Raw genomic sequence first — 21623 nt, 5'->3', positions numbered from 1 at the left:
TGCAACCTATACATAGTGGACTACGTATCCTAGAAATAGAATACCTACAGCCTATCAGGAGGCAATTAATGTTATGGAATGGAATAAAGGTGTGGTCTTAACGAACACTGTGTACTTTGTGGAATTAAGCCTTTGAAGAAGAAATCATTTCGAAACGCGTCGGCTGCCTGAGACGGGTCTGTGGGTGTGAGGATGTACACCGTGGCTTGAGTGCTTCCAGAACCTGTGGGGAACTTGGAATATATATATCTATATCGAAACGTTTGTTCTTGAGCTTGCCAATTAAAGTCTTGTGTGAGCCCCCTTTACCTTGAGTGCGGTTTTTTCTCCTGGAGAATATATACATACATACATACATACATACATACATATATATATTCTTCGAACCCCAATAGGCTATCAGTGAACAAACAAGGGCTAAGATCTTGAAAATATTGACTGTGGTCTCAATAAGCTTCTCCTTGGGGCCTTGCTCTTTCTCTGAGCCAATGTAAATAGAAAGAAGCACTAGAATGGGAGCGAACTGCATTACACGGGTGGACGTAATTAAGATTTCCAAGCATCTGGTGGGCCTACAGGGAACAAACTCCTACTTTAATGTATTTTGCAGGTTTGATAACACTGATGCTTTATAAGGCCTTCACTTATTAACTTCAACAGGTTTCAGTTGCTACTCTTCACTATGCTCCAAGGGACAGATTTGTTAACATCTAACGCAACACAGCAACCAACGTTGCTGCGCTGCATTACATAAAAGGGAGCGTGCAAAACAGCACCATATCTACTAAGATATTACTCTATTTCTCTGTACCATCCTGCGCTCGTGCACTTTTAGCAACCCTGCGCCATGCATACACCCTTGCACCAACCTTAATTGATCAAACCAGACCTCTAACAAAAGCCAAATCTCAAACACTAAAGCAGTAACCAAAAAACGCAAATATTGTAACTGAAAACAAAATCTGTACCTTAATAACTGAAAATCACAAGCTAAACTCAAAACTCAGCAAATTCCTATTAATTGCAAGCCAACAGCTAAACAATACTAGTAACCCACCTCTCAACACAACACAGTAAATGAAAAGCCCAACAACAAACAAGCATTGGAAATGCAATAGGTCTCGCATTAGAAAAGTTGGAGCTATTGGTCTTGTAAATGACAAATATTTTATTTATTTGTTGGTTTTTAAAATAGCTAAATTGATAGCTTTGTCATTTACAATGCCAATAGTTATAACTTTCGCGAATGTGACACCTATAGCATTTGGAATGCAACATGTTTTGTATTTACGTGACTTAGATGGCAGCTCTGGTCGTTAGGCCACATCTCTAGAGAGCAGGAGAGTGCAGCAGGGGAGAGAAGCACAGCAATGCAATAGGTCTCGCATTAGGAAAGTTTGAGCTATTGGTATTGTAAAGGACACATTTTTTATTTATGTGCTTGTTTTGAAAATAGCGAAATTAATAGCTTTGTTATTTACAATGCCAATAGTTTTATCTTTCGCAAATGTGACACCTATTGTAACACAATATGTGTTGTAGCACTGAGTAGGGTGAGGGGTGTGAGGGTGAGGGGTGTGAGGGTGAGTGGGTGTGTGAGGGGGTGTGAGGGGGGGTGAGGGTGAGGGTGTGAGGGTGAGGGTGTGTGAGGGTGAGGGTGTGAGGGTGAGGGTGTGTGAGGGTGAGGGTGTGTGAGGGTGTGTGAGGGAGGGTGAGTGAGGGTGTGAGGGAGTGAGGGTGAGGGTGTGAGGGTTAGGGGGTGTGAGGGTGAGGGTGTGAGGGTGACTGAGGGTGTGTGAGGGTGAGGGGATAAGGGTAAGGGTGGGTGAGGGGGTGATGGTGAGAGGGTGAGAGGGTGAGGGTGTGTGAGGGTGAGGCTGAGTGAGGCTGAGTGAGGGTGTGAGGGTGAGTGAGGGTGTGTGAGGATGAGGGGGTGAGGATGAGTGAGGGTGTGGGGGTGAGGATGAGTGAGGGTGTGAGGGTGGGAGAGGGTGAGAGGGTGTATGAGGGTGAGTGAGGGTGTGTGAGGGTGAGTGAGGGTGTGTGAGGGGGTGTGAGGGTGAGTGAGGGTGAGTGAGGGTGAGTGAGGGGGTGTGAGGGGGTGTGAGGGTGTGTGAGGGTGAGTGAGGGTGTGTGAGGGTGAGTGAGGGTGTGTGAGGGTGAGTGAGGGGGTGTGAGGGTGAGTGAGGGGGTGTGAGGGTGAGTGAGGGGGTGTGAGGGTGAGTGAGGGGGTGTGAGGGTGAGGGGGTGTGAGGGTGAGGGGGTGTGAGGGTGAGTGAGGGGGTGTGAGGGTGAGTGAGGGGGTGTGAGGGTGAGGGGGTGTGAGGGTGAGGGGGTGGGGGTGAGGGTGAGGGGGTGAGGGTGAGGGGTTGAGGGTGAGGGGGTGAGGGTGGGTGGGTGAGGGTGAGAGGATGTGAGGGTGTGTGAGGGTGAGTGATGGGGTGTGAGGGTGAGTGATGGGGTGTGAGGGTGAGTGAGGTGTGAGGGTGAGGGGGTGTGAGGGTGAGGGGGTGTGAGGGTGAGGGGGTGTGAGGGTGAGGGGGTGTGAGGGTGAGGGGGTGAGGGTGAGGGGGTGAGGGTGAGGGGTCTGACTTGTTTAATGCCACAGATGCAACAATTATTAGCAGGGACTCCATATACATTCTCAGTAGGACTGCTGCATTTTTAAAAGCCCAGGAGCAGCTCATAGCACAGGAACGGATGTACAAGTAAGAGCACAATACCAGCTACACAGAATAGTGCTCAGCTTTCCTTTTAACAGCCGAATGCATTCTGGGAGTTGTCGTCCTGTTTCATTTCAACTATAACAGATGTACTAATGCACCCTAAAAGGTAAAGGCAAGCCCAGGGCAAAGCTCTGGAATCGCTGATGATATGGTGTCATCTGGAGAGCATAGTATGGAAGACAACACTTCTTGCAGGAGAACTGATATACATTTAAATGTACAGCAGCAGATACACGTGGAAGAAGGAACTGTAATTGATCTCAATACGACTGCAACTTTCTGTTGAAGGAGCGAAATAACTCAGAAACACATGTCCAGGAATGCATCAAGCATTGGCTGTGCAAACACATATGTTAAAACACATCTAACAGGAACTGCATCTGCCATAATGATTTGCGGTATGTAATGCTGACCTGCAGTGTGCCCCCGCACCCCCTACCCTTTTGAAAATTGGACCAATTTGCCCGAAAACAATGACGTGCAAAAGAAAGGCCTGAACTGGGACCCGGAGTGGCAGGGACCCGGAATAGCTGCTGACGTAATGCCATCTAAGAAGGAAAGCAGCTCCCAGGGTTGCCAGGTTCACAGATGGGTGCCATTTTTCCCATTTGTGCGAGGAAAAAAAAACAAGGGGGCAGGGAGAGAACAGACGAGTGGAGGGAGGGAAGGGGTGTGCAGAGGTAAGGGACAGAGAGAAGTAGAGAACGGAAAAAATATATAAAGGGGAGAAAGAAAGGAGTGAGACATATAGTGAAGAGAGTGAGGCGGGGGAAAGGAGGAAACACGGGGAATCGAGAGGGAAAGAAGAGATGGCGAAGCAGAGGGAAGGGGAGAGAAAAAGGTGAAGTAAGAGGGATAGGGAGAGACAAAAGGAAGACAGACTGCAACAAACAAGACGGAGGGCATTAATGTGGGGAGGGGGGAGGAGAATGATAACAGTAGAACCTGTGATTGATAGAACTTAGAAACGGCAAAACTATGATAAGAAGTGCTATAAAGCAAAGCAAGCAGATATCGTTATTATCAACATGCAGCGGATTAAAAAAAAAGAAAAAAAAAGAAAAAAGAAAAGGAGACACGGCCGGCCAGCCGTGAAACTGAAAGCACGGCCGGCCGGCCGTGAAAAAGCCTTTGATGCAGCAGGGGGTAATTAGGGGAGGAGAATGGCTTGGCTGAGGCAGAGCGCCAAGCCTTTGATGCAGCAGGGGGCGGAGCGGGAAGAGCTGCTGGCGGCACTAAGCTGGCGATTTGATGCTGTGCACGCTCATTTTAACTAATTGCGCTAGCGCATTGAGTTAAAAGTGCACATGCACTTCATCAAATCGCCAGTGAATCGCCAGTGTAGGTAAGCTCTGTTTAAGCCCCCATAGTCTCGCTCTGCTCAATGCGCATGCGCATTGACAGGCGAGACCTAAAAAAGACAAAATGTCAGGACTAAAAAATACAAGCAACAGGCAGATAATACTTGTGCCTACCCGAGAAAGAGAAGAGAGAGGGTCACTATGCTTAGATCACTAGCTTCACTCTCTGTTGATTCAGATGCAAGGCACTACTGCAGTCTTTTCACAGCATTGAAAAACCCTGCCAACTCCCTCATGGGACCTGTGGAGTCATTAGTTGCTTTACTGCACCCTCTGCCTACTCCTCCACTCAACACATGTTGTTGGACTCGCAGGAAGAACTTGGAGCCCACACAGCCCTGCACGTAAAAGAGCCTTAACCTCCCACACATGCTCTTCTAGATTTCTACTGTACAACAAGGCCACCACTGCAACCAGCTTATTGCATCAATGTGATCAGAGGCCTGCACCTTTGTACCATCAACTCCTTTGACCTTCTTTTGCATGGAGGAACCTTTACATTGCCCCAAACTGGACTGTTTTATTCCTTTTACTACTATTACAGTCCCTTACATCCTTTCTGCGGCACCACTGACCCTCTTCGCTGTTGCTACAAATCCATTTGGCCCTCTTCTGCAGTAATGGCTCCTCCAGAGCATCACAGAGCTCCTACAGCCACTGTACTGACCCCACTGTAAAACAGAGCCCTCCAGCACTATCACTAAACTCAAGGTCTCTCACTTGACTGTACACATTTGTTTCTTCAACGTCTGCATGGCCTCCATGGGCCACTTCATGACACTGAATGGCATCTTTGCCCTCCATCATTACAAAGAACCGCTGAAAGTGCTTATCAGCATGCAAGTTTGCAGAGTCTGAAGGAACACAAGACTCAAGGTGAGTTCAAGTGTTTATTTTCAAATGAAAGAAGCTCTGGGGAGAGAGATAATATGGTGAATCACTACAACAGTGTCAGGCACCTCACTCAGTCTCCTGATCTGTAAACCGCTCCCCAACTGCACCGCATCAAGAAGCGAGCCACACACACGCGAGCGAGGAGCCTTGTCGTGTGAACAGCTCTAGGTGGAAAACATCGCCCGGCTGCCATGCGCCACAACACAGACCTTCTGAGGCAAATACAAAAAAATCTCTTCTAGACATATGAGTCCCCTTCACCTTCATGGCAACGCTCTTAGCTAACCAAACATGCCCGCAATGCCCGCCATACACAGATCAGAACACCGAACCTGATGTAACAAACTTTACAAACCCTCAAATACTTCCTCCTAGAAGATATTAAGCAGCGAACATCTTGAGCCACAGTTAATGCAGTAACCAGGGGGCCATGCTCCTTCCATGCTCACCTGTGTCTATGATGGAGATCCGGTAAGTGCCTTCAGCCTCCTCCCCCCAGCACCTCACTGTAGAGAATGTCCAGTCAATGTAGCCAGAAGGATCCCTAGAAGGAGGTAGGAGGCAAACATTACTGATGGAGCAGCTAGCTGCTTCTAGGAACATTGGCAATCAGGATTCGATTCTGGGTGAAAGATCTAGGTCACTGTAATGCAATTTTTGGACCATAGTGGCGTGGCTTGGGATTAAGAAGACAAGTCCCAATCATTTTAGTGTCGATACTGCCCCATCCATCTTAGTGCACTCCGGGTGAATGTGATTGTTTCCCATCACTATAAAGTGAATACAGCAGCAATTGTGAGAAAATGCATAGGATGATTACCATAATCTTGTATTTTTAAATTTGTGCAGGTTCGGATGTATTTGTTTGCTAGCTAATAAATATGGCATCATTTGGTGAATCCACATGAAATATTGCTGACATTTACCATATGTAATCTTCTGAGAGCATGGCATGTGTCAGTCAAAGCCATCAAGGATGGGGCTGGAGAAAATCCTCAATGATGTAATTCAACATGTCATGAGTGATGCAAAATGTGAGATCATTAGCAGTGCATAAGGAGGTACAACTCCTAGTTAGTTTACTGAACCATAACTGGCAAATATCATGGTTTTTAGGATGAGCCTAGAGCAGCGCATGCGCTGTGCTCTGGCGAGACTTTTAGTAAGAGCTTCAGAAAATGCTACCACTGTGGCCTAAAGCTTGCTTGCATGTGCGCACATATACACGCACTTACGAGCAGAGGCGCCATATGGCTTTCCTCTCTCGTCATGGGTCACAGGCCCTGGCTGTTCTCTCCTCCCTCTGCATTCTATTCTCCTTATCTCCAAAGTTTAAAACAACCCAGCGTGGACCTTCTCCAGCCTGCTATTTCCCCTCTCGACCCCTCCCCTTTGGACAGGGAGGAGGGAAACTGCTCCTGTTTGCAAGCCTCACCACTATTCATGCCTTGGAAGTTTGTCTATAGGGTATGAACAGTGCATTTCATTTCTTGAAAACAAGTGTCCCTGTCTCCCTTTCTACTCTGGGCTGCTTGCTCCTCTGGCCCCCTCCTCTAGGCTTCAAGTTCGGAGTCTGCCAGCAGCTTCGCTCAGCAGCTCTTCTCTCCTCCCCCCCTTCTGTTTTTCAGAGGGGAGGGGAAGGTAGGCTGGGTCCATTGCAAGCTTCTCAACCAGCAGCTTTAGGTATGTCATAGAAGCGGCCACTTTACCCTTAATATGTAGAGCTTACCCCCCTACCCCCACTCTGTCCTAACACTGATCATCAGGTTCAAAGCTCGCCGTGCTTACTCCCCCGCCCCCACTCTGTCCTAACACTGATCATCAGGTTAAAAGCTCACCGTGTTTACCCCCCTGCCCCCACTCTCTGTCCTAACACTGATTGTAGGAAGGTGGAATCCAACTACATGGTTCCCTCCACTTTTTGCCTGGTGTTTTGATGGTTTTCGACTTAGTTTGTCTGGGATCCTGCTATCCAGGGTCCCAGCCTATCTGTTTCCCTCTCTAAACAGACTGCATGTACATTAGGTACACTCCAAATTGGTTACTGGGTTACCCTTGTGAGTCCCTAGTATATGGTACCTTAGGTACCAAGGGCATAGGTACCCCAGAGGTCTACCAGGGGCTGAAGCATGTATTATGCCACCGCTGGGAAGCCTTCCAAATTGACACCAAAGGTCTGCTACGGCAGCCTGGGTAAGATGGTGGTGGTTGCACCCCTTACTTAGAAATAGTATACCTATATCTACCTTTTAAAATAGACACATATACACCTATAAGTCACTCCTATGGCAGGCCTTGACAATCCTGGAGGCAGAGTGCTTGGTTTTGTATGAGAGGGTGCCCTAGCATCAACTGAGCCCCTCTGCAGTTTTCGGAATCCCTTCCTTATTGCTGTTCTATGATACAGCCACACCATATACTCTTAAGTGCATTATAACCTCGTGGTTAATGCCAACTTTGGAATGGCTGCATCAAAACATGTCGTGTTTGGTGTCAAACACTTTGGAATACTACCCCCGCCAGTTCTGGCGGCAGGGGTAGCATTCCACCCTTCTAGAGGGAGAAGACATGTACACACTGGTCTAACCGGTGAAAGTTAAACAGAGCCCCAGCATCACAAAATGGATGCTGCTGCCACAGACACGAGTCTGACATCCTGCTGCTGGACGAAACTCCGGCAGGGGAGACCTGGACAATAGGTTTCCTGTCCAGGGAGGTGTAACCACCTCCCCAGACAGGCTTCAGTGTATTGGGGCAGGGTGAGTGCATTCCGTGAATGCTTTTCAGACAGTGCCTGCGGCACACAAGGTGTCCTCGTGCATTTCCCAGTTAAGCCCCAGCTCTGGCATGAAACTGGAGAAAGGGGAAGGGGTGTAACCACCCTCTCCCCATGCCCTCCCATAGGTGGGGCCTTAGAGTTACTCTATCCCCTAAACTTGGTATAAGTATAGGAACCCAGTCCCTAGGACGTTAGATTACCCGGGACAAAACTCTGAAACACAAATCTTGGACCTTCGACATTCCATTTCGACAGGAAGATGGAAGAAAACTCCCTTGGGTCAAGTAGTAACCCCCCTGTTCAAACAGGCACCAAAGAAGCATCTTGCCGGTCTGCATTTTTTAGGATCCCGCCGGATCCGGAGGAATCTGCGACACAGGACACGGACTTCCAGACATCTCCGAGGTGGACACGAGTCCCCAGCAAAGCTGAGACCTGTAGCTATCACGAGAGACGTGGGGCCGAAACTCCCGGACATCCTGCACATTTGCTAGTGCATCGACTTCCTGAGCTTTCCCGAAGTTGTGCATTGGGCTACTTGTAGTCCAAGCCCTGAGCACCTTTTGCACCGAAGTTTGTGGGCCTACACTTCACAAGTGTTCCGTGGGCTCGCTTCCTACATTCCTGCTCGAGGCCTCTTCGCGATCCCTGATCCATCGACTAGTGGGTCCCCACAAAGGAATCATCTTTGTTTCTGGGCTTCCCTGGTTGCTCCAGACATGCCTGACTCTCCTCCAAAGGGTGAGTCCCTCAGACCTTGCAGGTCTGCACCAAAGCCAATCTTGTCATCTTGCGTGGGTTGCTGTTGCCAAGGCTTGTTGGGTCCAATCCGGATACAGACACTGCAGCACTCAACATCCGTCGTGGGACACCTCGAATCCCGCTCCTGGTTGTCGTCGACGCCTTCTGGACCTCGTGGCTGCAGAGTCAAGCTTCACCTACATCACCTGAAATCACCCGACATCGGCTGGCATCTTCTTGTTACCTTCCTGGTCACTGACTAGTGACCCAGACTCTGTCCCCTCTGCTTTCAGGTTCTTCAGATCTCCGATCCACCCTTGGATCCATCCGGACACTCTTCTCCTGGACGCCTGCAGCACTTCTTTGCAGCTCTCCATTGGAAACAACGACGAAACCCGACACGAAAAGTCACCTATACACCTGGCTTCCCTAGCTGAGGTAACACGAGTACTTTGGTGCTCCAGTGGGTCTTGACTCTCGAAGTGTCCAGTACTGAAGGGGTTTGTTCCTAGTCCACTCCTAAGTGTCCTTATACTTTAAAAATCTAATCGTGACTTTCTACATAGTAGTCTATGGTGATTCGCGGCTGTGTTTAGACACTGCACGCGTCCCCCGTGGGTCTCCTGCGTCCCTACCTTGAGTGGTTCCTGGTTGCCCCAGCGGTTCTACAGGCCCTAGGCCTTGCTTCTATCCTTCTCGTGGTTCATTCACCTCTTTCTTAGTATATGGTTTGTGTGGCCCCTAGGGCAAAGTGTACACTGTGCTGATTTACTGTGTGCTATTTATGTTCTTGTATTGTACTTTTGCCTCTAGCCTCATAAAGAGGCTCGAGGGGTGTGTTTAGAATAAATACATATATTTTATATATATACCAGGTGTGGTTCTGCTTTCATTTGGTCATTCAAGAGGTTACAGACTGGTAAAACAAGCTGCTTTACATTCCTTCAAGACTTAGCCTGAAGGCTGCTCTCCACAGCTACCACTAGGATAGCTTTCTATAAAGGTTGTCTAAAGCTACCATCAATAAGGGTCTTTGGACTGGTGCAAGGTGCCCACTAGAATAGTGGACATCATATGCCAGGCCAACTTCTCACATTGGTGTGCAGCGTGTTGGATTCCAGCTTGCATTGTTTTACCAGATAATCTTGAGTATTGATCATTTGAAAAACCACTAAAAGGTACCATAGGTACATATAATACAAGCTTATAAATACAGTAAGCTCTACTGAACTTAGAGCTGTGTGTCAAGGGCCTAGCACACCCATTCTACAACTCGAGAGAGATTTAGTAGGAAACAAATAGTGTAGGTAGGTGCATACACCACACCTCACTAGTCATGTCTTCAAAGGAAGGACCTAGTGGGTCCATCCCAGATGTCAGTCAAGTACAGACATACATCTAAGTGTGACACATTCCCTTTCCAATAGCTAAGGGCTCTGTGTGCCATGAGGAAATAGAGGCCAGGGCAGAATCCTAATACCCAACGCCTTATAGAGGTGTTATTGCTTGATGACTTTAAAAAGGCATCAGATCCTGACAAGGCAGGCAATGGGGTGGATACATCTGAGGAGGAGAATCCTAGTGGGTTACCCCACCAGGACTCTGACTCTGATGAAAACCAGGCAGGTGAAAAGAACCTAGACCTGGTGAACCCCGCTCCTACTGGAGATGAGGAGGGCCAATATGGCCTCATCCCTGTCCCCCCAGGAAGAGTTGGTGGTGTGCCCAGAAGACCAAGATCACCTTCAGTGGAATCTAATCATTCTGGTACATCTATAGGGTCCTCTATCTCTTCTCATAGGAGGGGTACCTCCCAGGAGAAGAGAGAGCATCAGGCAAGGATGAAAGAAGTCCAACTGAGAATACGAAGACAAGAAGTAGCCTTACAGAAGGAGACCCTAGAGCTTGAAAGAGCAAGAAAAAAGTTGGGGCTAGAGTCCCATGGTGGCAGCAATATCCCTAGTGGTAGGGATAGGTCTTATGACAATAGAAACCTTAACAAGATTGCCCCTCCCTATCAGAATGGGGATGACATCCACAAATGGATTACTGCACTGGAGAGGTCCTGAAAAAGTACAGAAAGTACCCCAGGAGCAGTGGGCAGCAATCTTGTAGCACTCCTTTGCAGACAAAGGTAGTGCCAAGCTCCTCACTGTCAGAGAAGAGGACGCTGACAATTACAAAGTCTTGGAGAGTTCTCGGATTGATGGGTTTGGCCTAACCACTGAACAGTATAGGTTGAACTTCAGAGACACCCAAAAAGCTCAGACTCAAGACTCGGTTGACTTTGTACAAAAAGTACATAGTACTAAACTAATTATACACATATAAATGTATAATAACCATAATATGCAGCCTAACATATATACATAGGCTAATAAAGCCAACATTACACACGTTCTGAAGCATGAAAATATGCTATATATAATGCAATAAACAGGCATGAGCCCAAAATGCATTTCATAACCATGAAAAACTTTTATTTTCATCAAAGAACCTGTTGTACACAGTTATTAGCCTAAAAGGCTGCATATGAAAAATTGTCTGTGTACAGAAAATCAGACTGGCACCCTGCCTTTAAGGCCCCAGAGAATCTGTACACTTTGCCTTTAAGGCCTCTAGGAGAACTCTGTTCCCATCATGCACCACAGGTGACAGTTAGGTCAGTTCTTTTGTACAGTACAGTAAACTATTAGCAGGAATCTGCACATAAAAACTTCACAATACATAGTGAAAAAACTTCAATACCACTGCTCGCCCGGGGAGGCGGGAGGGTGCTTATGACTTTAATGAGTATACCCCTGGAAAAGAACTAGGATTACAGGTAAGTAACTAATCCTTCTCTTCCAGGGGATACTCATTAATAGTCATAAGCACTGAATAGAGTAGCAAGCTCATACCCACTAGAAGCGGGCGAACAGATAAATGCATAGCTGCACCTTTAAAAATACAGTGTTTAACTAGAAACAGCAAACAAATTTCTGAGTGATGCTTGTCCCACTTGAGCATCAACCTGCGCATCAGAATCCAAGCAGTAATGGCGTGTAAACGTATGCACTCAACGCCAAGTAGCTGCTTTACATATCTCTTACATAGTCACATTCCTAAGGAGAGCTGTGGTAGCAGCTTTCCCTCTCGTAGAATGAGCCCTAGGTCTACCTGATAAAGACTTGTGGGCTAGCTGGTAAGCCAGTAAGATACATGACACTATCCATCTAGAAATGGATCTCTTGGATGCTGCCAAACCAGTATTCGTAGGACCATAGTTCACAAACAAACGGTCCGTGTGTCTCAAAGACTTCGTTTTATCTAAGTAAAATTTCAAAACCCTCTTTAGATCTAATGAATGCAAAGTCCGCTCAGCCGGACTCGAAGGGTTTGGAAAGAAAGTAGGCAATGTTATGGATTGGTTTACATGAAAATCCGACACCACCTTAGGCAGAAAAGCCGGATGAGTCCTGAGCACCACTCCGTTTCCATGAAAAACTGTGTACGGTTCCTTGCAACACAGAGCCTGAATTTCGCTCACTCGACGAGCAGAAGTGATGGCTACCAGGAATGCTACTTTCCAAGATAAGTGTCCTGCTTGTTCTGCGCCTCTCAAACCTAACCTGTGCACAACATCCACACAGGAATTCTATATGCTCCTACTAAACTGTTGCTCGCTGCCCAAGCATAGCGCCGAAATGGCCTTATTGATAGAGGAGCATACCCCAGATATATTGTTCCTTACGGAAACCTGGCTTACCAGTGAGTCCAACCCGGCGATAGTAGAGGCCCTCCCCGCCGGCTATCAAATAACACGGCAAGACCGGCCAAAAGGGAGAGGAGGAGGCCTTGCTATCATCCATAAGGAGCAATATCACTGTCGACTCTCTCCTGAGACCATCTCGGATTGTGAGAACATGGGTTTTAACATCAACCTCTCTCCTAACATCTGCTTTTCAGGCACCCTTATCTATCGCTCGCCCAGCCTCCCGAAGCAGTTCCCTCAAACTCTGCCATCTAATGTGGCCAACAGAGTCAGCACCTCTTCTAACTTTACCATGTTGGGTGACTTGAATTTACATTTTGACTCCCCCTCGGACCACACAGCCGCTATCCTATTAGAGGATCTAGCAGCTCTACAACTCACCCAACTTGTCTCCTTCCCCACCCACGAAAAAGGCCACTTACTGGATCCAATTTTTTCAAACTGTTCTGAGATCACAGTGGACCCAGGCATTACCTTACCCTGGACTGACCACTTTTAATCCCTTTCAAATGGACCACACTTAAACTCTCTCCACCTGCCCCCACCACCAAACTCAGGCGAGCTTGGCCGCGCCTTGAGGTTGATAAGTGGTGCATCAAACTTGCTAGCTCACAACCAGAGATTCAGGAGGATCCTGCCCTAGCAAACCAGGCCTATACCAACTGGATCTCTCACACTCTTGACTCTACTCTCCCAATGAGCAAGACGGTACTGAAGCGGCCCCAAAAAACCGCCCCTTGGTACACCCAGTCTCTAAGGGAAAAAAAGCGTCTCTGTAGAAGGGCGGAAAGACGCTGGCGTTTAGACACATCGGCTGACAACAAAACCCGGTACCGTGAAACCATTAACGAGTACAAAACTCAAATAAAAGCAGCTCAGTCGACGTATTTCGCCGACAAAATCCTGAAAGCTAGATCTAAACCCAAAGAGATCTTCCAGATCATTAAAAAGTTAATGAACCCATCCTTTGCGGTGCATGTCGAGAAATCTGTTACCCAATGTAATGACGCTGCCGAATTCTTCTATCAGAAAATCAACAAAATGTATTCAACTTTTTCTTCCCTAAACATTGGCCCGTCTAGTCAACCTAATAACCTTCCTAGCCTGCCACATTCCCCCACTCCTTACAGCCTAACTCACTTTCCCCCACTAGACCTCTCCACTTTAGAATCATTAGCCCTCAGTGTCAAATCAGGTTCTCGGGCCGACCCTGCCCCTCCTGACATCCTAATGGCAGCATCCCATACCATCCTGCCCGTCATCAGAGGTACTAAATTCTTCCATCTCCTCTGGCACCGTTCCAACCGTTTGGAAGCAGGCCATGGTTAGGTCACTGATCAAGAAACCCAATCTGGACCCGTCTGATCTGGCTAACTATCGCCCTATTTCTCTGCTCCCTTGGTTGAGCAAGGTTCTGGAGAAATATGTGACCCAACAGTTAGTGAACTATCTAGAGGACCATCACATACTGGATCCCACTCAGACGGGTTTCAGACCTAAGCACGGGACAGAGACCGCCCTCCTTATGGTCATAGAGGAAACGAGAAAAATCTTGGATCAGGGAGGATCAGTGGCAGTGATCCTCCTTGATCTAAGCGCGGCCTTCGACACGGTCAGTCATGACACCTTACTGAGCCGCCTGTCCTGTGTGGGGATTAAGGATAAAGCTTGGGCATGGTTTGAATCCTTTCTGGGGAACAGATCTTTCAGGGTTTTTGATGGCGATTCAGTTTCCTCCAGCAGACCTCTAAATTGTGGAGTACCTCAGGGCTCCTCTCTGAGCCCTGCTCTATTCAACCTATATATGAGACCGCTGGCTAGTGTCGTCCGCCCATTTGGAGTCAAAATCCTCTCATATGCGGACGACACGCAGCTGGTGGTCTCACTGGCGCAGGAGGCATCTCGAACTGCGCCAGGGGGGCTCAGAGAATGCCTGAAGGAAGTGAAGAACTGGATGTCGTCATCATCCCTGAAACTGAACGGAGAAAAAACTGAGCTGATGCTCCTAGGACCATCAGAGCCGGCATTTCCCCCTTCCCTATGGCCCTCATGCCTAGGACCCCCCCAACCCCAAAAAACACCATCAAAAGCCTCGGTGTGTGGCTGGACAGTTCACTATCTTTCAATGTCCAAGCCACAAAACTGTCGGCCACCTGTTTTGGCATTTTGAGAGTGCTAAATAAAATCTTTCCCCTCCTTCCCATGGAAGCCAAACAGGCTGCCATTCAAGGCCTTATTCACTCACGCCTTGATTTTAATAACGCACTTTATCTGGGCGCACCAGAATATACCCTTCGTAGGCTGCAGACTGTACAGAACTGCGCAGCTCGCCTTCTACTAAAAATCCCTCGTAGACACTCAGTGAGGACCGGACTGACTAGCCTTCATTGGCTACCGGTCCGGCAGAGAGTTCTGTTCAAGGCGCTATGTATAGCCCATCAAGCCTTCTGGGACATGGGACCTATCATTGCCCGTGATCTGGTCACCCATTACATCCCAAATCGTAGTCTTCGTTCCAGCCAGACTCTTTTAGCAGTAGTCCCAAGAATAAAAAGATCTAGAACCGGCGGAAGGACGTTCATGTACAACGCAGCCAAGGCCTGGAACACTCTGCCATTTCATCTCAGAGCCACTCAACCTTACTATGTTTCGCAAGCAACTGAAGACTCATCTATTCACATCCGCTTGCTAAAACCGTTGTTTTTCCCCTTCCTTGTTCTCTGTAGGTCACGGTTATCCCAGCGCTTGGACGCCTTCGGGCAACAACTGCGCTCTATAAATTCCCAAGTTTCCAAGTTTACAAAGAAGCTTTATGTATGGGCTCAAACAGTGGACCCATCAACTTAGTCAATACCACATTAAGCTCCCAAGGTGGAGAAGGAGACCTGACTGGAGGAAACACCTTCCTCAACCCCTCTAGAAAATCCTTCACCACAGGCATCCGAAAAAACGATATCTGTGTTGGCGATTTTCTATAAGCAGTTATTGCAGCAAGATGGACCTTGATAGAACTAAACTGCAAACCAGACTCAGCAAGGTAAAGAAGATAAGGCAAGATCACCTGTTCTTGACCATGAATAGGGTCAAAACCTTTACTCTGACACCAGAGGTAAAAGCGTTTCCACTTAAATCCGTAGGATTGTCTTGTAGAAGGCCGCTTTGCCTCCTTAAGAATGTTCATACACTCCGGATTCAGCTGTAAATGTCCGTACTGGATGACTTCAGGAGCCATGCTGCCAAGCGCAGGGAGGGCAGATTGGGGTGAAACACTCGCCCATCCTGCTTGGACAGAAGATCCGGGCGACAAGGCAATCTCCTGTGTGGCCTGATGGACAACTGGAGGAGATCTGGGAACCACCACTGGCGTGGCCACTCCGGGCAAATCAGTATCATTCTGGAGTTGGTCTTGAACATCCGGTTGATCACTGCTGGTATCAACGGTGTCGGTGGAAAGGCGTACAGCAAATTTTGACACCAGTCTATCAAAAGGGCATTCCCTTGAGACCCTTTCTGGGAAAACCTGGACGCGAAGACCGGGCATTTTGTGTTTGCCGCGTCTGCGAACAGATCGATGTCGGGTGTTCCCCAAGCCTGGAAAATGCTGTGTGCGACGTCTTCGTTGAGAACCCAGTCGTGCGCTTCGACGAAGTCTCTGCTGAGGCCGTCCGCCTCTGAGTTGAGACTCCCTGGTAGGTGAACTGCTGTTATTGACAGGCCCGTGCAAGTAACCAATGCCAGATGGTCTGGGCTTCTATGGACAGAGTCCTGGATCTGGTACCCCCCTGCTTGTTTAGATAATACATTGTTGTTGTATTGTCTGTTTGCACCAGAAGGGACCGAGTCTGTAGAGATGGAGCCAGAGACTTGAGAGCAAGATGGACCGCTCTGAGTTCGAGTAGATTGATGTGATATCCTTTCTCGAAGTCTGACCATAGCCCTTGTACCTGAAGAGGGCCCATATGTGCCCCCCAACCTAGGAGAGAAGCATCTGTGATTAGTGTCTGCGTTGGTGGGTCCTGATGAAAAGGAACTCCCTTCATCAAGTGTGCCTTCTTCATCCACCACCGAATGGAATCTCTTGCCGACTGTTGGAGATAAATTCGATCCTCCCAGCATCCCGTCCTCTGTTTCCACTGATCTTCCAGACACTGTTGCAGAGGACGCATCTGCAAACGTGCGTTTGGCACGATGAATATGCATCATGCCATGGACCCCAGGAGAGAGGATACTTGCCGAACTGTCGGACGTGCATACTGGAGGAGAAGCACGCACTTCGCCTTGATAGATGACCATCTCTCCTCCGAAGGACACACGTTTTCTTTTTCTGTGTCCAGTTGTGCACCCAGGTAATGGATCTTCTGGGTGGGATTCATTATGGACTTCTTGTAGTTGACTTGCAGACCCAACTTGCACATGAGCTGGAGGCATATCGATAGATGTTCTTCTAGTAGCGATGGGGATGAACTCTTCAGAAGCCAGTCGTCTAAGTACGGATATATGAAAATCCGTCTCTTTCGAAGACAAGCTGCCACTACCGCCATACATTTTGAAAATGTTCTGGGAGCTGATCTCAGGCCAAAAGGGAGTACTGAGTACTGGTAATGATGAGCCCCTACTTGGAACCTGAGGAACTTGCGATGCTTTCTGGATACCGGAATTGAATATGCTACTTACCAGTATGCATCTGTTCTTGGCATGTAGGGCTGCTAACATTCATATCTTAGCATTAGATCGCCGCCTAGTGTTGGGCTCGGATGATTGCACATTGTTGTCCTGGAAGAGTCTTCGAAGTATCCTGAGATAGGTGGCTCCTCCCCTGGACTACAGTGCGCATGGGCATCGGCTCCATCCCCAGATTGTTTTTCGCCATTGTGGCAGGAGATGGAGTGAAAGTGTAAAGGATGTCCATGCTAATGAATAAATACAATAGTATATCTGCAGCTGCGACAGGCACCGGGGAGGAGGGCGGGCGATATGAATGTTAGCGGCCCTACATGCCAAGAACAGATGCATACTGGTAAGTAGCATATTCAGTTCGAGGCATGTGGGCTGCTAAATTCATATCTTAGCATAGAATACATAGCAGTCCCTCCATCAGCGGCGGTTGCCCGTGCCAGCTGCAGAAACCTGAAAAAGTGTCTTTAGAACAGCCTGTCCTACAGCTGCTTGCTGCTTGGAATGCACATCAACACAGTAGTGTTTTGTGAAGGTATGTGGTGTGACCCACGTGGCTGCTCTGCAAATATCCTCTAAAGGAATGTTCCCTAGGAAAGCCATGGATGCCCCCAGTTTGCGTGTGGAGTGCGCTCTGGGGGGTATTGTTAAAGTGCGCTTGGCTTTTTGATAACATATTTGGATGCACTTAACAATCCACCTGGCTATCCCTGCTTTGGAAATTGGGTTGCCTTTGTGTTGTGGTGCGAAGGCAACAAAGAGTTGTTTCGTCTTTCTAAAGGGTTGTGTTCTGTCTATGTAGTACATCAACGCCCTCCGTACATCTAAGGTATGGAGCATTCTTTCCGCCACCGTTTGCGGGTTTTGAAAGAATGCTGGCAAGTCAATAGTTTGATTAAGATGAAACTGTGACACCACCTTAGGAAGGAATTTAGGGTTAGTGCGTAGCACCACCCTATTTGGGTGAATTTGAATGAACGGCTCTTGTATGGTGAGCGCTTGCAGCTCACTGACACGCCTCAGAGACGTAATAGCTATCAGAAAGGCCACTTTCCACGTAAGGAATTGGAGCTCACACGAGTGCAGTGGCTCAAATGGTGGCCCCATCAGTCTGGTGAGAACGACGTTGAGGTTCCACACCGGAGCTGGTGGAGTTCTTGGGGGAATGACTCTCTTCAGACCTTCAAGGAAGGCTTTAATGGCGGGCACCCTGAAGACAGAGAGGTGCTGCCTGTTCTGAAGATAAGCCGCTATGGCTGAGAGATGTATCCTAATGGAAGTGTACGCCAGATTGCACTTGTAGAGATGTAACAGATAACAGATGATGTTGGGAATAGATGCATCTAGCGGGTTGATGTCATTGGACGTACAGTAGATGACAAAACGCTTCCACTTAGCAGCATAGCATGCTCTAGTAGTAGGTTTCCTCGCCTCCTTGATGATACTCATGCATTCTGGAGGTAGGTTAAGGTATCCAAACTCTAGGACTTCAGGAGCCAGATCGCCAGGTTGAGCTGTCGTGGATCTGGATGCTGAATGTCTCCATGGTTCTGCGTCAAAAGACTGGGTGTGAGGCGCAGTCTTTGATGCGGCACCACCGAGAGTTCGAGGAACGTGGTGTACCAAGCCTGGCGCGCCCACGTTGGAGCAACCAGGACGAGTGTCATGGAGTGCTGCCTTAGCTTTCTTGCGACCAGCGGTATTAGAGGGGCTGGCGGAAAAGCGTATGCAAATTTGCCTGACCAGTTCATCCATATCGCATTCCCCTGCGACTGTGGGTGAGGGAACCTGGCGGCAAAGAGTCGGCATTTTGCGTTCTCCTTTGTTGCGAACAGGTCTATCTCCGGATGACCCCACTGTTGGAAGAACGGGTGGAGAACAGAAGGGTGTATCTCCCACTCGTGCATCTGATGGCTGTATCTGCTGAGCAGATCCGCCATCTGATTGTCCTTGCCCGGGAGGTGTTCTGCCATGAGGAAGATGTTCCTCTGAATGGCCCACTTCCACATGCTCTGAGCCAGATGAGACAGCTGTGGCGAGTGGGTGCCTCCCTGCTTTTGAATGTAGTACATCGCGGTCATGTTGTCCGTCCGGACTAGCACGACCTTGTTGCTCAGATGTACAATGAAGGACTTGAGCGCCATGAAGATTGCCATCAGTTCCAGATAGTTGATGTGCATCTTCTGTTGCTGCGTCGTCCATAGTCCCTGCACTGTGTAAGTGAGCACATGAGCTCCCCATCCCTGGAGAGACGCGTCCGTTGTCAGGATAATCTGCGGCACAGGCTCTTGGAACAGTCGGCCCTTGCAAAGGTTGTGTGGAGTCCACCAATGCAGAGAGTCGTATGCCCGACTGGTAACCAACACTAGGTCTGTCAATTGCCCACGAGCCTGTGTCCACTGATTCGCTAAGCACTCCTGGAGCGGGCGCATATGCAACCGTGCGTGAGGGACTATGAAGATGCAGGAGGCCATCATGCCTATCAACTGCATGAACACTCTCGCTGGCAGGGAGTGTCGTGGTCTGAATCGTTGGATCAGCGACTGAATGCTGTCGATTCTGACTTGGTTTGGCTGAGCCATGGCTGTCAGGGTGTTGATCGTAGCACCCAGGAACTGCCGGACATGTGCCGGCTGAAGATGCGATTTTGGGTAGTTCAGGGAGAAACCCAGATCGTGAAGCAGGCGAATTGTAGTCGACATGTCTGCGGCGCACTGTTGCTCCGACTTGGCTTGTACGAGCCAGTCGTCTAGGTAGGGGTAGACATGGATATTCTGCCTCCTGAGGTGCGCCGCCACTGTCGCTAGACACTTGGTGAACACCCTCGGGGCTGTTGTGACTCCGAAGGGTAGGACTTTGAACTGGTAGTGCCTGCCTTGAATAGTGAACCTGAGATATTTCCGGTGTGACGGGTGTAGTGGAATATGGAAATAAGCATCCTTGAGATCTAAGGTTGCTAAGAAGTCTCCCTGGTTTAGCAAGGGAAGAATCTGCTGCAGTGTAAGCATGTGGAAATGTTCCGATAGTATGTACAGGTTGAGGGGACGTAGATCGAGAATGGGCCTGAGAGAACCGTCCTTCTTTGGAATAAGGAAGTACAGGGAATATACCCCTGTGCCTTCCTCCCCCACCGGCACGAGCTCGATTGCGCCTTTTTGCAGCATCGCCACTACTTCCTGCTGCAATAAGTGCAAGTGCTCCGCGGACATAGGCCTTTGCCTTGGTGGGATGTTGGGTGGAGTGGATTTCAACTCTAGGCAATAACCATACTGAACTAATTGTCGCACCCACCTGTCTGTGGTGATGTTTCTCCAGACGGGCAGGAACTGCTGCAGTCTCCCCCCGACAGGTGTTAGGTGGTCGGGGGGCAGTGACAGAGAGTCACTGTTTGCTTGGAGTAGAGGTGCGGGAGCTGTTGTTTCCTCTGCCGCGACCTCTGTTGCTGTTGTTCCTATAACCTCCCTTGTTCTGCTTAGTGAACGAGGCTTGCGCCCCACCTTTGGAGAACTGGGATTGTTGACCCATCTGTCCTCTGGTGACTCCACGTGCACCTGAGCGACGAAAATTGCCGCCACGAAACTGTTGGGACTGCAGGGCCCCCATAGATTTAGCAGTTTCCGTGTCCTTCTTTATCTTCTCTAAGGTGGTGTCAACATCCGGACCAAACAGACTATCAGGATTGACTGGCTGATTCAGAATTGTCGTCTGAATATCCTGCTTGAACCCTGAGATGCGGAGCCAGGCTTGTCTTCTCAGCATAACGCTAGTGTTGATAGCCCTAGCAGCTGTGTCCGCAGCGTCAAGTGCACACTTGATGGCTGCGTTTGATATTAGCTTTCCTTCCTCAATAAGCATCTTGGTGCCTTCTTGGAACTGTGGGGGCAGGTGCTGTATAACCTGTTCTAGGGTGTCGTAGTGCGCCCTATCATAACGCGCCAGGAGCGCCTGTGTATTTGCGATGCGCCAAAAGTTTGCCGCCTGTGCAGCCACTCTTTTGCCTCCTGCCTCAAGCACTTTGGACTCCTTGTCCGGGGGAGGAGCTTCACCCGTTGTCTGGGAGTTGGCACGTTTCCTGGCATTGGCAACCACAAGAGAGTCCAGTGGCAACTGTCCCCGGATGTAGACGGGGTCCGCAGGAGCAGGCCTGTACTTCTTTTCAATGCGAGGGTTGACCACTCTAGCCCTCGTAGGCTCCTTAAAAATGTCTCCAGCATGTTTGAGAACACCTTTCAGCATAGGAAGTGTCTTTACTGTCCTCTCAGATATGGCAAAGGTGTCAAAAAGGAAGTCTTCCTCAACCGGGTCGGCATGCATGTCCACATCATGATTGGCCGCCGCCCGTTCAATTAGTGCATGAAATCCTGCTGAGTCCTCAGTCGGGGATGCACGTGCATTAAAGGTGTGCGGGTCTTGGCCCGCACCCTGGGTGTTTTGGTCACCAGAGTCGTCGTATGAATCTGGGTGTACATCAGGGTCATCGATGGGGAAATTGTACTGTTCATCCTCATCATCTTCCTCACCCACAGAGTGTTCTGGGGAGGGAGTAGGGCTCCGTCTAGGAGGAGGCTGAATCGGCTCCGTGAGGCCTAAGGCGTCAAGGGGCACCCTCTTCTTCTTCAACGGGATGACGTAGGGGTCCACCGGCTCCGAAGTGATCTTCCGTTTATAGAGGGTCAGCTTGCCGGTGGCAGCAT

General features: G+C 48.9%; 1 protein-coding gene across 4 annotated transcripts in view; it reads right to left on the bottom strand.

Moving 5' to 3' along the window:
- The window catches only part of PCSK7 (proprotein convertase subtilisin/kexin type 7), a 226331-nt gene that overhangs the window by 7007 nt on the left and 197701 nt on the right, over window positions 1-21623 (bottom strand). For all 4 annotated transcript variants that reach the window (XM_078682281.1, XM_078682283.1, XM_078682284.1 and 1 more), the window contains one exon: window positions 5431-5525. In XM_078682281.1, coding sequence (XP_078538407.1) covers window positions 5431-5525 — 95 coding nt within the window. The remainder of the gene's footprint in view (window positions 1-5430; window positions 5526-21623) is intronic.

This window comes from Lissotriton helveticus, chromosome 3_1 (genome assembly GCF_964261635.1).
Source record: "Lissotriton helveticus chromosome 3_1, aLisHel1.1, whole genome shotgun sequence".
NCBI lineage: Eukaryota > Metazoa > Chordata > Amphibia > Caudata > Salamandridae > Lissotriton > Lissotriton helveticus.
The sequence above is the reverse complement of the archived record's forward strand: the minus strand, read 5'-3'. Positions and strand labels throughout refer to the sequence as shown.